General features: G+C 43.0%; 1 protein-coding gene across 3 annotated transcripts in view; it reads right to left on the bottom strand.

The window, feature by feature from the left end:
• Window positions 1-12995, bottom strand: part of ephb1 (EPH receptor B1) — a 176354-nt gene that overhangs the window by 87169 nt on the left and 76190 nt on the right. For all 3 annotated transcript variants that reach the window (XR_004334336.1, XM_032531327.1, XM_032531326.1), the window contains exon 3: window positions 11639-12320. Coding sequence is in view for 2 of the 3 variants with exons in the window: in XM_032531327.1 (XP_032387218.1) it covers window positions 11639-12320 (682 nt within the window). In the remaining variant the exon portion in view is untranslated. The remainder of the gene's footprint in view (window positions 1-11638; window positions 12321-12995) is intronic.

The raw sequence follows: 12995 nt of genomic DNA on the forward strand, positions 1-12995 counted from the left end.
TTACATGGCTGCTCTTCTCCTACAATATATCTGTCTCTCAAGTCTGCATTCATCCTCTTTTTTGTGACGTTCCTATTCCACTGGGGGCAGTGTTAAGCCGGCCATCCACTCGACATCCCATCACTCTTCCTCTCCATTCAACAATTAGCTGCTCCTGCTGTGGGTTCTGTATGGAAGAATGGAAAGGGAGGAACAGGGCTAAGGAGCCCCCAGCCTTGGAAAAGATGAGTCCTTTTGTCTGGCCGAAGACCCCCTCTCAAATCATTTCCACAATGGAGAGGCTTCCAATCCAGATTAAGCGCTTATGAAAATGAAGAACTGTGTGTTCTAAGATGGGGCCAGCCCAGGCGATGTGGACCAGGGTCACAAGAGCCAGTAAAAGAGCCCCTCACTCCGAGTGCTCACGCAGGCGTTTCTCAGGGAGCAGCAGCCCTATTCACATGGCATTAGGGATGTAAAAGCATCACATTGACTGCGCGAGTCAGGCAAGCTTATATACATTTGGTTAATACCCCTATTGTGGCACTCCCTCTAAGACTGCTCTCCTAGCAAAACACAAGAGGGAATTAAAGGGACAGAAAAGATGAGATAGAGAAGCAAGACAAGGGAGGGAGGGACTAAGATTTCCTGGCCCATTCATGCCCTGATGGGTGTAAAGCACACACAGTCATGCACACACATGCATGCACAAACACAATAATGTCCTCATAAAAAGGCTGCTGTGAGTCCCATTTGTGGGAGTCTGACATGACACTGGGCTGACACAATATATATAATTTTTTAAAGATTATTTTTCGGGCATTTTCAGCCTTTTTTTTTGGAAGGAGAGCTGAAGATGTGAAAGGGGGAACAACATGCAGCAAAGGGCCTCAGGTTGGAGTCAAACCCGGGCCCGCTGCGTCGAGGAGTACACCTCCTCACCACCACCCGAGCCATCTTGGCGTCCAACACAATGAAATTAGCGAGAGTCAAGAAACTCAACAAAGTCCAAACACATAATGATAGGCCAACCACAGTAGTTAGTAATGTAAAGGTCAGTTTATAAGTAAGTAAGATAGAAAGATACGAATGGAGTGAAAAGAAGAGAGAGTGGCAGTGAGATTGTGAAATTGACTGAGTGTATGAGCATGTGTGCCTTTGTGTCCTTATCACTCTGTGTTTGGTTCATTCCCCAAAGGGTCTTATTATGCTTCGTGCTGGCTCCAACACAAAGGCAGCGTCTCTGTATCTCAGCCCATCCAGCTCCCCCAGAGAACATTCTAGACACAGCAAATCCATTTGTTTGTCAGCTTTTGCCTCTATTCGGACTTGGACTAATCAGATACCATTCTCTTGGAGAAGCATACCACTGTGAAGTCTGGCCTAGCGCTACAGCAACGCTGGCCAAGCACTAAGATAGCATCTCTGGTCTTTGAGAGAGGACTTTTTATATTGGTAAGCACTGTGCATAGACATCATAAAACAATGCTATAGGGTAAGTTGTTAAGGGATCTCTCAGTGCATCAAATAATGATCTCTCTAAGAACAAGGTCCTTACTTTTAGAAAACATCTTCCATATTATATACCAATTACAGATAAGCCTTGTAGTAGGTAACTGAGGTGTTGGCCCTTAAAGGGTATTAGGATGCAGTACCACAAGGAATGTAACATCCTGTTTTTAAAAGTAGCCATATAATCCCAGGGGTACAACACAGATGGAAACCAAGAGCAGATTACATATATTGTGCACAGAATCAATTGCTTTTAAAGAATGAATACAGAAGACACACTGCGCCAGTGACGGTACAAGTCTATGGAATGGTAGAATAATCCATATCTATTGATTGCATGGTCACAAAAGTAGCCTCATGTCTATTGTCGGTACTATTCCATGTCTGCGAACACAGAAAGTCTTCTCTCAAGCAGAAGAGAACAAGAAGAAAGTTTATGCCAAAGATAAAGGCTATCAACATTTAAACAGTAGGTAGCAATCACATTTCATGTGTCACTTGAATTGGGTTTCACATGATTCAAGCAACAAGAGCAATGTGCAATGCTGCTGATTTAAGTCACGAGGACTGGAATGCCAGGATAATTGCTTAAATTGCAGATAGTAAGAGGTGTAAAAAAAAGCCCTATCTTCCAGTTTTCCCCATCATATGTCTTAATGAAGTTCAGTAAAATAGATGCAATCAATCAAACCTAAAACCGTCCACTGCAACACGTAGACAGCAGCCAACCTGTTGACCCAGACTGTGTTCCCACTCAGCACACAGTGGGAGCATGATGGGTTTTCATTACAAAATGCAAAAATAAGACTGTCTGAGAGGTTAGCAGGCTTGATTAGACTCCATAAAACCACACTCACTTTGAAGATTTCATTAAAGTCGGGTTGCCCCAGCGTATGAGGATACGCTAAGTACCTCATCTTTAACGCACACACACACACACACACACACACACACACACACACACACACACACACACACACACAAATAAACAGGGACACACATGCATATGAAGAGTCACCCAGATCTGAATACAAGACTGACTATGCTAATTCCAGTTTGGAAGAAAAGCTGCAGCCCCCCAGCCAGTGTGGGAACTCAGTAAACAAGCGGAGCACAAAGCACAAAGTGCTCAAAGAGAGGATTACCAAGTCGCTCTCTTTCTCTTTTGCCCTTTTTCAAACTGCCCCCCCCCCCCCCCCAACATACACACATATGAAAGACACACACTCCTCCTCTCCCCTCTTGCATGTCTTCTCCAGTGGGTGTTTTTGGAAGACAGCTATAGCAGGGGGTCCTTGGCATGAGGAGTGAAAACAAAAGCCAAGATCAATAATTTGTCACAGAGATGGGTCTGCCAGATTGAGTCTGACTGTCAGTTTGAAAAGAGACGTTTCCTCCAGTTTCTGCAGAACCACATGCCCTGATCCCAAAAAAGTACAGGCTGTGTTTAATGTCAACGTTAAACATTCAATTAAATGTGCACAATGACAGCGTGAGATGCGGATTATGGGAGTTGTCTAATTGCCGTATAATTACATATTGTGAAGGTTTTGAGGTTGTGTTTGATATGACCTTCCCAGTTATAGGGAGCCAAGTTGGTTTAGGATAATGCATGGTGTCATAACAGATTACACATACATAATTCTTCACATATGTTTAATCAGGGATACTTAGCGAGCCCATAACGTGGAACTGTAATGCTGTTTGCTTGAAGTGTGCGGCAATTATAGCAAACGTGATTAGGTTATGAAATTGGACACGCAAAGTTCAGCTTGGATGATGGAAAGTGTGTGTGTGTGTGTGTGTGTATGTGTGTCTCCAGCAAAAGAGAACAAATATCTTACAAGCTTTGACCCAAAGTCTGGATATTGTTGAGCTTTGAATTGATTTCAAGCACTCATGCGGATTGACAGAATCAACACAAGCCTTGGAAGAAATGCACTTTTGGTTTACCCGATTGGTTTATAAACTCAATCTCAACACACTGACTGTACTGTATGCTGAGCAGGCTCAATCAGTCCATCTACAGACTCTGAAACCTCAACAACCAAAGGTTTGCACCCTGGGAGACTCCAGGAAGCTGCCTGTGAGACGACAAATTCATCCTCTTCATCAGTTGAACTGTGCACCTTTAACACTAAAAGGTCCATTTACCTAAAAGTACAAACAACATAATTTCTCTTCTAAACGCAAGACAGTTTTGAGATATCAGTCAGAAGTATTTGCTGCCACCCCAACACAAAGGAAACTAATGGAATTTGTGTTTGTTTTAGTTGTGTTTTACATAATTACAAAAAGCATTTATATTTCCATTTAAAATCCGTTTTTTTTTTTTTCCATTACTCTTGACTTTGCTATTAATAGTTTTCATTTTAACTACTGTCTACCCAAGAAATCAAATGGACCAAAACCATTTTTTGCGATTCTGCATGTAGGGACATATGTTTTTTGTTGTTTCACTCTGATGCTTTAATCTACTCCAGTAATAGAAAATGTGGACTTTGTTCCAGCCTGACACGCCGCCAACCTTTCCTTAGTTGCTTTGTTGTCTATTCTCACTGCATATGGAATGAACAGAGGTATATTGGCCCTACTAGAATTGCAATTCTATTGTAATTAGATTATCAGGCCACAAGTTCCACAACATAACCTTGACTAATCCACATCTATCATCTTGCTGCTGATAACCTCCAGGAAAGAATGAGACAATTTCCTAGGAGTGAAATGTGTCCCTCTGCCGTCAAACCGAACAGCCCTGGCCGTGTTATATTAGCCGAACAGTGAATATTGATTGACAGTGATGAGGCACAGGGAGAATCAACAAATGAGGAGCGAAGGAGAGGGGGCTGTTTGTACTTTCTCAACCAGGGGGGGAGGTCTGTGGAGAGGCTCACCACGTCTCCTCATTACTGCCTGCCGGAGCATTCTCCAGAGGTGGGAAAGAGGAAAGAAGAAAGTAGAGGTGAGTAGCGGGGGAAGAAAAGTACAAGGAGAGTGAAGACAGTTTTAACACGGAAATAGAAACTGACACTTTTCCACAGCATCATTGAAAATGTCATTGTTGGGCGCCTCGGTAGCTCACCTTGTAGAGAGAGCAGCCATTTATAGAGTTGTTCTCCTCGAAGCAGCGGCCACGGGTTGGACTATGACCTGCGGCCCTTTGCTGCATGTCATTCCCCCTGTCTTACTCCCCCTTCAGTTGTCAGATACATATATAAAGACCTAAAATGCCCCAAAAAATTATCCTCCCAAAAATATGTAAATGTCTTTGTTTTCTGAAATGTGCAATCATGACTTAACAGCGTAAGGTAAAGGGGATTTGATTGATAGGGGGTCACGGTTAGGGTGAGAGGGTGAAGTGGAGCCCCTTGTAGCGTTGGGCTTTTGTGTTTTGCCAGCGAGGGTGACATTGGCAAATTAAGTGGGGACCAAGCCATCTGCTGAATATTCGGGGTCCTTTGTCTCCCTGTGTCCCTCAGTGGGATGAGAGGAGAGGAGACGAGACGAGACGAGACAAGACGAGAACTGAAAAGGATTTGGCAAAAAAAAAAAGTGGAAAAGATGTCAGGTCGAAATGCGGAGCCTTCTTGAAAAAGTTCCTGTGCAGCGGCAAAGGGAAAGACCAAGTGAGCGATGACAATGACATGCTTGGAAAAAAAAAAGAAGCCCAGTGACCAAACACATTGCCTGTACGGGACTGATCATTATAAAACCAGACAAAAAAGAAACGACTGAAAGGAGAGACAGAGAGAGTGAAAAATAATAGGAGTAGAAGTATGTGTCTCTTCATGGTGGATAAGAACAGCTCTGTGTGTGGTGGGTCTTCCCATTATGTGGGAACAAAATCCCTGGACTCCCCTGGCATTATTAGGGACTGACTCTGCCGTTGCAGTGAGAGCAGTGCATCTGTGTTTGGGGTCATTACAAACATTCTATTTGGGCCTTAAATTCTTTAAGATTCTTTGTTTGGGGCACACTCTTTCACCACTGCTCTCTGCCATCCCCCTATTCAGCCTATTGAGAGCCATGGAAACAAGACGTCTTTTACTCTCTGCTCTTTCTTACAGCTTTTCCTCCCACTACTACTACGACTAATAGCACCAGGGCGTGTCAGACGCTTACTTAATTGTGCTTCAAGGTGACTTAGTAGATGTTGGTGTGTGTGTGTGTGTGTGTGTGTGTGTGTGTGTGTGTGTGTGTGTGTGTGTGTGTGTGTGTCTCTGAGTACACATGGATGCTTCTCTGCAAATGAAGTAAACGTCTGTAGAACAGAAGTAGACAAGGCCAAATGGGCTGGAATTGGCTCTAATAGCTTACCGGGCCTATGTGGGTCCTGTCTGCCAGATCCTTAACACTCACATAAGAGAAATAAAAACCTAATCAAAGCGTTAGTGAAGCGAAACACTGTAAAACCAAATGTTTAACGTAAATAGCTTCCAAAGCCAAATTTTAATTCTTTATGTGTTTCAGATAGCATTTGAAAGAATTATTTTCTTCTTCACTTAGACTCTCTCATCTCTCTAATACAGAGAAATCAGCCAGCAGGTAGGTGTCCATGACGATTTACTCTATAGGGGTGCATGTTGGGGTTCCAGGCTATGGTTAATAATGTCCCTGAAACACCACAATTTAAAAACACACACATGGAAGAACTCACACTTGTTCTGTGCGTATGCTCAAGATGTGTGTTAGGTATGTGGAGCAGGGTGTGTGGGTGTGTGTGTGTGTGTGTGCTCGCGCCCCATGATGGCAGCCATTAGACAGGAGTAAGGCAGCCATGATGAATCGGCACTTAGCCCAGGGAAGTGCACTTGCTCAATGGGCTGTGAATATCCCGCTGCCACTGTCAGCCTGCAGAATGTTAAATAAAGTTATTTGAATATTTGTAATATTAATGTGCCAGCGTGTCAAAAGCCTTCTGAAGCCTAACGGTAAGAGAAACTATGAGAAGATTCATATTAGGACTGCTCTGGTGAGAAATTACTTAAATACCCAACTAAATAAATAGATCATCATGGATAGTGCATTAGATTTCATGAGTTACACAATTAGGTTACCAGAAAGTATTATGAATAATAATAACATTTGTCATTATGTATCTTATTTCACTTGCATACACATAGTTATAGCTGAAACCATAATCCCTCACTTACAATGCTTTTTCTATCCACTGTCCTCGTCCCAGTCTCCAAGTCCATGTGGTTACAAAGACTCTGAGCAGCTGTGTGCTTTGAATAGGAATGGCCCACCGAGGTTAAAAAATAGAGAAGCAATAAGCTTGGAGCATGGTTAACCAATTACAAACGAAGACAAAATATAGTAAAAGGGGCTTTATATAATAAGACTGCTTTATAGACTCCAGGCAGGCGTTCGTCAGCTCATAGAAAATGTGGTTCCCCACAGGAAAAAGTGTTAACAGCACAATGAAGAACAGGCAGTGCAAACTTTTGAATTGCTCTTCATAGTATGGCATTTAGCCCCGTTTACTCTGAAGCAATGCATCCCACATAACTCACTTTTAAGAGTTTAAACGTCAGAATAATTACTTTACCAGGGAGTTTTAATCACTCCGTATATGAGAACACAAGGAACATTAAAATGATCAATGATTATATCAGATTATTAAAGAAAAACACTCACACTCACACACACACACACACACACACACACACACACACCACACACACACACACACACACACACACACACACACACACACACACACAGAGACGGATGTTAAGCAAACCCTAATCAAGGTGATTCTATCAATCACTCAGCTGGGGACCCCAAAGCGACCATGTTCAGTAAAACCATCAAATCAGGCTTTGTTAGGCGCTGGAGTTGAAAAGGACACACACACACACGTACAACGCAGGCTTTGCGTTGGTGGAGGTAGTGGGGTGCTATTCGGAGTGTCTCTGCTCGATTTAACAGGGAGGTGATAAAATATTTAGCAGATTGCTTACACAGCCAAGGAGGAGAGAGAGGGAGAGAGGGAGGGAGAGAAAGCGAGAAGGGGGGGGGGGGGGGATACCCAAATGGCTTGTGTGGGAGCTGGGGAGCTTTGTATGAGGATGGCACCTGGCATCATTTTTTACAAAACAACAACACAACATGGTCTCTCTGTTTCCCCTGACAACACACACACACACACACACACCACCGCAAAACCACACAACTAAACACACACACCATGCTACCTGTCCTAATTGAAACATATAGATTAGAGAAAATGCAATCAGGTACAAGGGTTCCACACACACACCACACACACACACACACCCACACACACACACACCCCACCACACCCCACCACACACACACACCCACACCACACAGTTGCAATTAGAGTTGTCTTTGTCATAACAATGAATTGAATAGATAATCCTGTAAAAATATTCGTCACTTAAAAACAACATTTGTAATTTTCCACAGCACTTTTTCACTATATGCAGAAACAAATGTATCAAAAACGATAGATTTGTGCATGATTGACACCTTTCTGTGACTGACACAGAAACAGCATTTTTATGCCATGTACAGTAGCAGATGGTAGCCCGGATGTTTGGTTGTTATGTGAAAATGTTAATATACATTACACACAGTGTTTGATATCAACTAAGACTTATTATTTTGTCATTTATTGGCTTAAGCCTGTCAAATTAATGTTAATGCATGATGTTTACGGTCTCCCACCAACCATTCACAAATAGGCTACACCGAGCGGACAAATTTCACATATTCAACACCGCGGATGTTGAGTAGGCGGACATTTGTGTCTACACTTTATTTTCCCTACAATATATTTGGACAATATTGTAAAACAATATCAGATTAGCATAGCTAATTTGATTACCCACTGTGCTTTTAAGCACCGCAGTGCCTTCCCTTTTCTATGTAACACCTTTGCTTCTCATATTGCTCTCAATAAGGGAAACCATTTCAGCGTGCATATTTCTTCAGTTCCTGTTCCTGATACTTAATCTCTAATGAGCAATTACTTCAGACCCAATGCTGAGGCCATGTTATTGCACCGGCCCCCAATTGATTGGTTGCCCATCGTACTCAGCTTCCACAAGCACTTTAAGGTTAGATTTGCTTGTTTAAATAATGGATCACAAGCCCATGAAAGAGACTTTGTGGAAAATAAAAGGTTGGGATTGCTCTTATTGGAGAGCCCTCTCAGTGGAGATGAGAGAGGTACAGATTTCATACAAGTCTCCTGAGAGGAAGGTTGTTATGAAAGATAGAAACGGCAACATCATCTGTTTCTCTCCTGTCCATCTCTTGTCTCTCTCGTGTGTGGTGTGTGTGGGGTGTGTGTGTGTGTGTGTGTGTGTGTGTGTGTGGGTGTGTGTGTGTGTGGTGTGTGTGTGTGTGTGTGTGCGTGTGTGTGTTCGAGACTTCACTTAAGGTCAACCTACGCAACATTTACAGGTTTATTCAATTTTCTACTACAGCTACATACTCTCCCTTCCTCTACATGCTGTTTTTTTTTTTACCTCCCATCATGCAGGAAGTCTACTTGTTGTGGGTACTTAGAGAAGGAAGTCAGGGGGATTGTGGGAATTAGTGGAAATATACATCTCCTCCTCTATTCAAAGCGTCTTTATAGTGCAATGCCTACCGGGTGAACGTGTGTGTGTATGTGCCTGTGTGTTTGTGGTGTTTACAGCAGTGCCAATGCCTCAAACTAACACAAGCCACAGGAAGCTCCTACCAACAGTCGGGGGTACTTCAGGCTCCAATTACTGTGCTGTGAGTGTTGGTAAGCTTTAGGTAAATAATGGGAGAAAAAAAACGAAATTCTGTTGAGAAAAGATGGACAATACATTGATCAGCATCACGTGAGTTTTTGGGGACAAACAATATTCATCCATTAAAGCCTGAAGGTGTGTTTGTGATAGAGGACAGGCAAGGGGATTTGGCTAATTTGCTCTAAAATTCCTGTACTGAACTGTACCTTTCATGCTTAACCTTCAAACTAAATGTTTCACATCCACTAATGATTAGCTCTGGAATATGGCCATAAAACTAGTCTAAAGGGAGCCACACATAGTCAATCCAAAAACATGTGGTACAACAGTATATGTCGTCATATAAAGATTCTCCGTGGAAACGACCAGCTTTTTACAAAAAAGTACATTTTATCAGAACAAGCTGGTTAAATAAGTCAGGAAAATTAGACTGCAGTTACATTGGTCAGGTGGTTGCTTGAATTATATATGGTTGCTTGAATTATACATTATAAACAAAAGTAAGGGGCGCCTGGTGGAGCATGGTGGTGCCCGTACACTCTCTCTCCGCTTTCAGGGTGCTGGTCCAGCACTGGCAGCCCACTCCCTCTGACGTGTGTAGTGATAACTAATAAAACAGAGTGCAAATTGTAATTTCCCCATTGGCAATCAATAAACAGTATCAATTATTAAATTAGCATTACATTTCATATCTAAAGCTGTCTGATCTAATAAAAGGCCTAAAAACGCAGCATCTACCCCGGCTCTCCAACCACTCTTTGCCAGATTGTTGTTTCCTCCAATGTGGTAATTACGCCAATCCAACTTACTTATATATATACATCTCTTGTGATCTGTTATCTCTATGTTTCTAACCTGTCTCTCTTGTGTCCCTGGAACATCACATGCCAGCCTGTCTCCTGCTTGTCTCTCTTCCTACCTGTCCGCAACTTCCTAGCTAGCTAGCCCTGCCTGCTACGCTTTCCCTCATACCACATCCAGGCAAGCCCTGTCCCTCTCTCCCTTCTTCGGTGCTGCTATCAACCCCTCATGCAGATCCTCCGCTCCAATAAAAAACTCTGTGTGCTACAACCACCTTCCTGTCCGTGTCCTGTGTTTTAGGTCCTTCCTGTGTTCATAACATCTTGTTTAGCTCAAAAGGCTGTCACCTTTTTAGTAATCAGTTTGAAACTTTCTATTAGACATGATGATGCTGTAGTTGTTTGGAACATCCCCCCACCGGAATAAAGATTCACAGCAGGCAAACTAACGTCTTCTATCTGTTTAGTTTGCACACAATGCATTAAGTGTGGGTTAGAATAAAAAGTTGCATTTAAGATATGCAAATGAAATGAAACCTACACTGAAAGAAAAGATAAAAACCATACAAACAAATGTGTAATGAAATGACCTGTGAATAATGTAAAACACGGTTGTTATGAGACGAGATGACACCATTAGATGTGAAATGGAAACTTCCAGTAATGAGCTAACAAAAGGCACACCAACTTGTTCCTTGTCATTTTCATTAGAAAATCATTCCTCCAAGTACTGTGTGTGTGTTTGTGTGTGTGTGTGTGTTACAGTGTGGGTTTGTTTTGCTTAGGACGTAAAGCAATGCGAGAAGGATACAGTTAACACAGTCACACACAGTGTGCTTTGTAGATATGTGGCACTGTCATATCTGTTTATTGATCAGAGCAGATGTGCGTCAATCAATCTTATCTGAGCTCCACACACTCTCCAGCTAACCTCCAGAGGCAGGCAAACCAATACGGCGCCACACTGAGAGCCCAAAGCCACTCATATTATCATCAGACACCTTGAGCAAATTTACTCTTTGTACATGTGTGTGTGTGCGTGTGTGTGTGCGCGTGCGTGCGAATAACAGGGTGCAAAGCGTAACGGTGCATTAGAGGACAGACAGAAAGGGAGTAACAGTTTGAACCGAAAACCCGGATTAACCCTGCCTTTTTATGTGCGTCATTTCCTATTCCTTAGAACTTTGTCTTCCGCACATCCTACTGAGGCAGAATCCAACCTCTCACCATCTGTAAAGTAGGCTGCACAGAAGGCTGGCATTCGCTACAGATTAGGAATCCTGGTAATGTGCCTTTCTAGCACGCGCGGTGATCAAGGAAGAAGCGTGGCACACATCATGCTCAGCAAAACGCATGAAACACAATCAAATCCGCTGTTCCATTGATGCGGAAAAGCTGTTATATGCAACCTTGTTATGTGCAATGCTAAAATAGCACAACTTTATGTCACCGGACTTCAATGAAGTGATTTGTTCTATTATGTGTAGCAATACATTGTACATAGGGGGCTTGCAAGTAGCAGACATAACACTGTCAAATAACAACTATAGGATGTTTTGACAAATGTATCTAGATCTACTTATTACTTACCTCGACATACGTTGCCATTGTCAGGTTCAAACCCAGCCTTGCATGTGCAGCTACCGATAGGAACCATCCACTCTCCGTCTCCATTGCAGTACAGCTTTATGGGGACATCTACTTCCTCTGAGTTGGGAATGCAGATACCTCTGGCGATGACGAGGGACGTGCTCTCAGCCCCTGTCATGGTCTCTGGAAAGATTGCAAAGTTCTGGACCACACTTGGGCACTTTTTATAAAAGACCCTGACTGACAGCAGAGACATACAGGCGCCATAGTCCTGAAAGGCCAGGTAGAAGCCATTTTTAGACAATGGGCCGAAACTCCTCACTTCCGTGTTGACCTTCATCAGGCGTCCACCAAAGTCCACCTGCGAGAAGCTTTCGTCTGCAGCAATGGTGTCCACCTTGAGATAAGGGGCCTCCATCCAGAAGGCGGTGCCTTTAGTGGCAATGACAGCATCAGTCTCATAGTAATAGAGATTAAACGTCTCCTTGCATGAGCCAGGGACGTTGGGGATGGAGCTGCAGTCACGCACGGTGAATCGAATCTCCACATAGATGCGCTGTGCGCCACGCCGATCAATGAAGGTGGTGAGGAGCCAGTTGTTTTGACTGGGCTCGAAGACGTTACACACCTGGTAGGTCCTGATTGTGTTGAGGTTTTCATCATAGCCACTCACCTCCTCCCACTGCAGAAAGAGAAGGAGAGAGAAGAGTGCACATGGTTGATTAGTAATCATCAGTGTAAAGGCTGCGGTGCTTTCTCCTTTTTCTGACAGAGAAGGCTAATATTGGCTGAGCCACAGAGAATTTGTACACATATTAGTAATCTCCCTAAGGCACTACACTGGAGTCTACTTCCTGGATTAACAAAAGGAATCAGCTTGTCGAGCTGTGGGGCTTATTCATCCAATGTGAATACACAAATGTCCTTTACCAAATTATAAACAATAAACAAGTGCAACAACAGCAAAAATACAATTTTCTCTAAATACAGTCAACTGCTCTAGTATGTGTACTGCCACTGTATGAGCATAAACCCCCTAATTACTGTGGATGCACTGCTATTTGCCATCTATGCCGAGCATCACTAGGCACAGAGTTGATGCATTAATAAATATGGTGTATTACAAATTCAAGATTATGCACTATAGAATTACAATTAGACAGACGGGGGCTACTACATGGCTGCCAAGAGGCATTCTAATGGAGAGGCATTTGCCTACCGACTGAACTGAAATGCACTATGGGCCATTTCTTGCAGGTGTGACCCAGAAAGTATGTTGGATGAGCATCAGAAGCCCCTTGGGTTATTAAACTCAGTGCACAAAATCATGATGAAAATGTGCCATTAACATTTGGCA

Source organism: Etheostoma spectabile, chromosome 12, assembly GCF_008692095.1.
Source record: "Etheostoma spectabile isolate EspeVRDwgs_2016 chromosome 12, UIUC_Espe_1.0, whole genome shotgun sequence".
Classification (NCBI taxonomy): domain Eukaryota; kingdom Metazoa; phylum Chordata; class Actinopteri; order Perciformes; family Percidae; genus Etheostoma; species Etheostoma spectabile.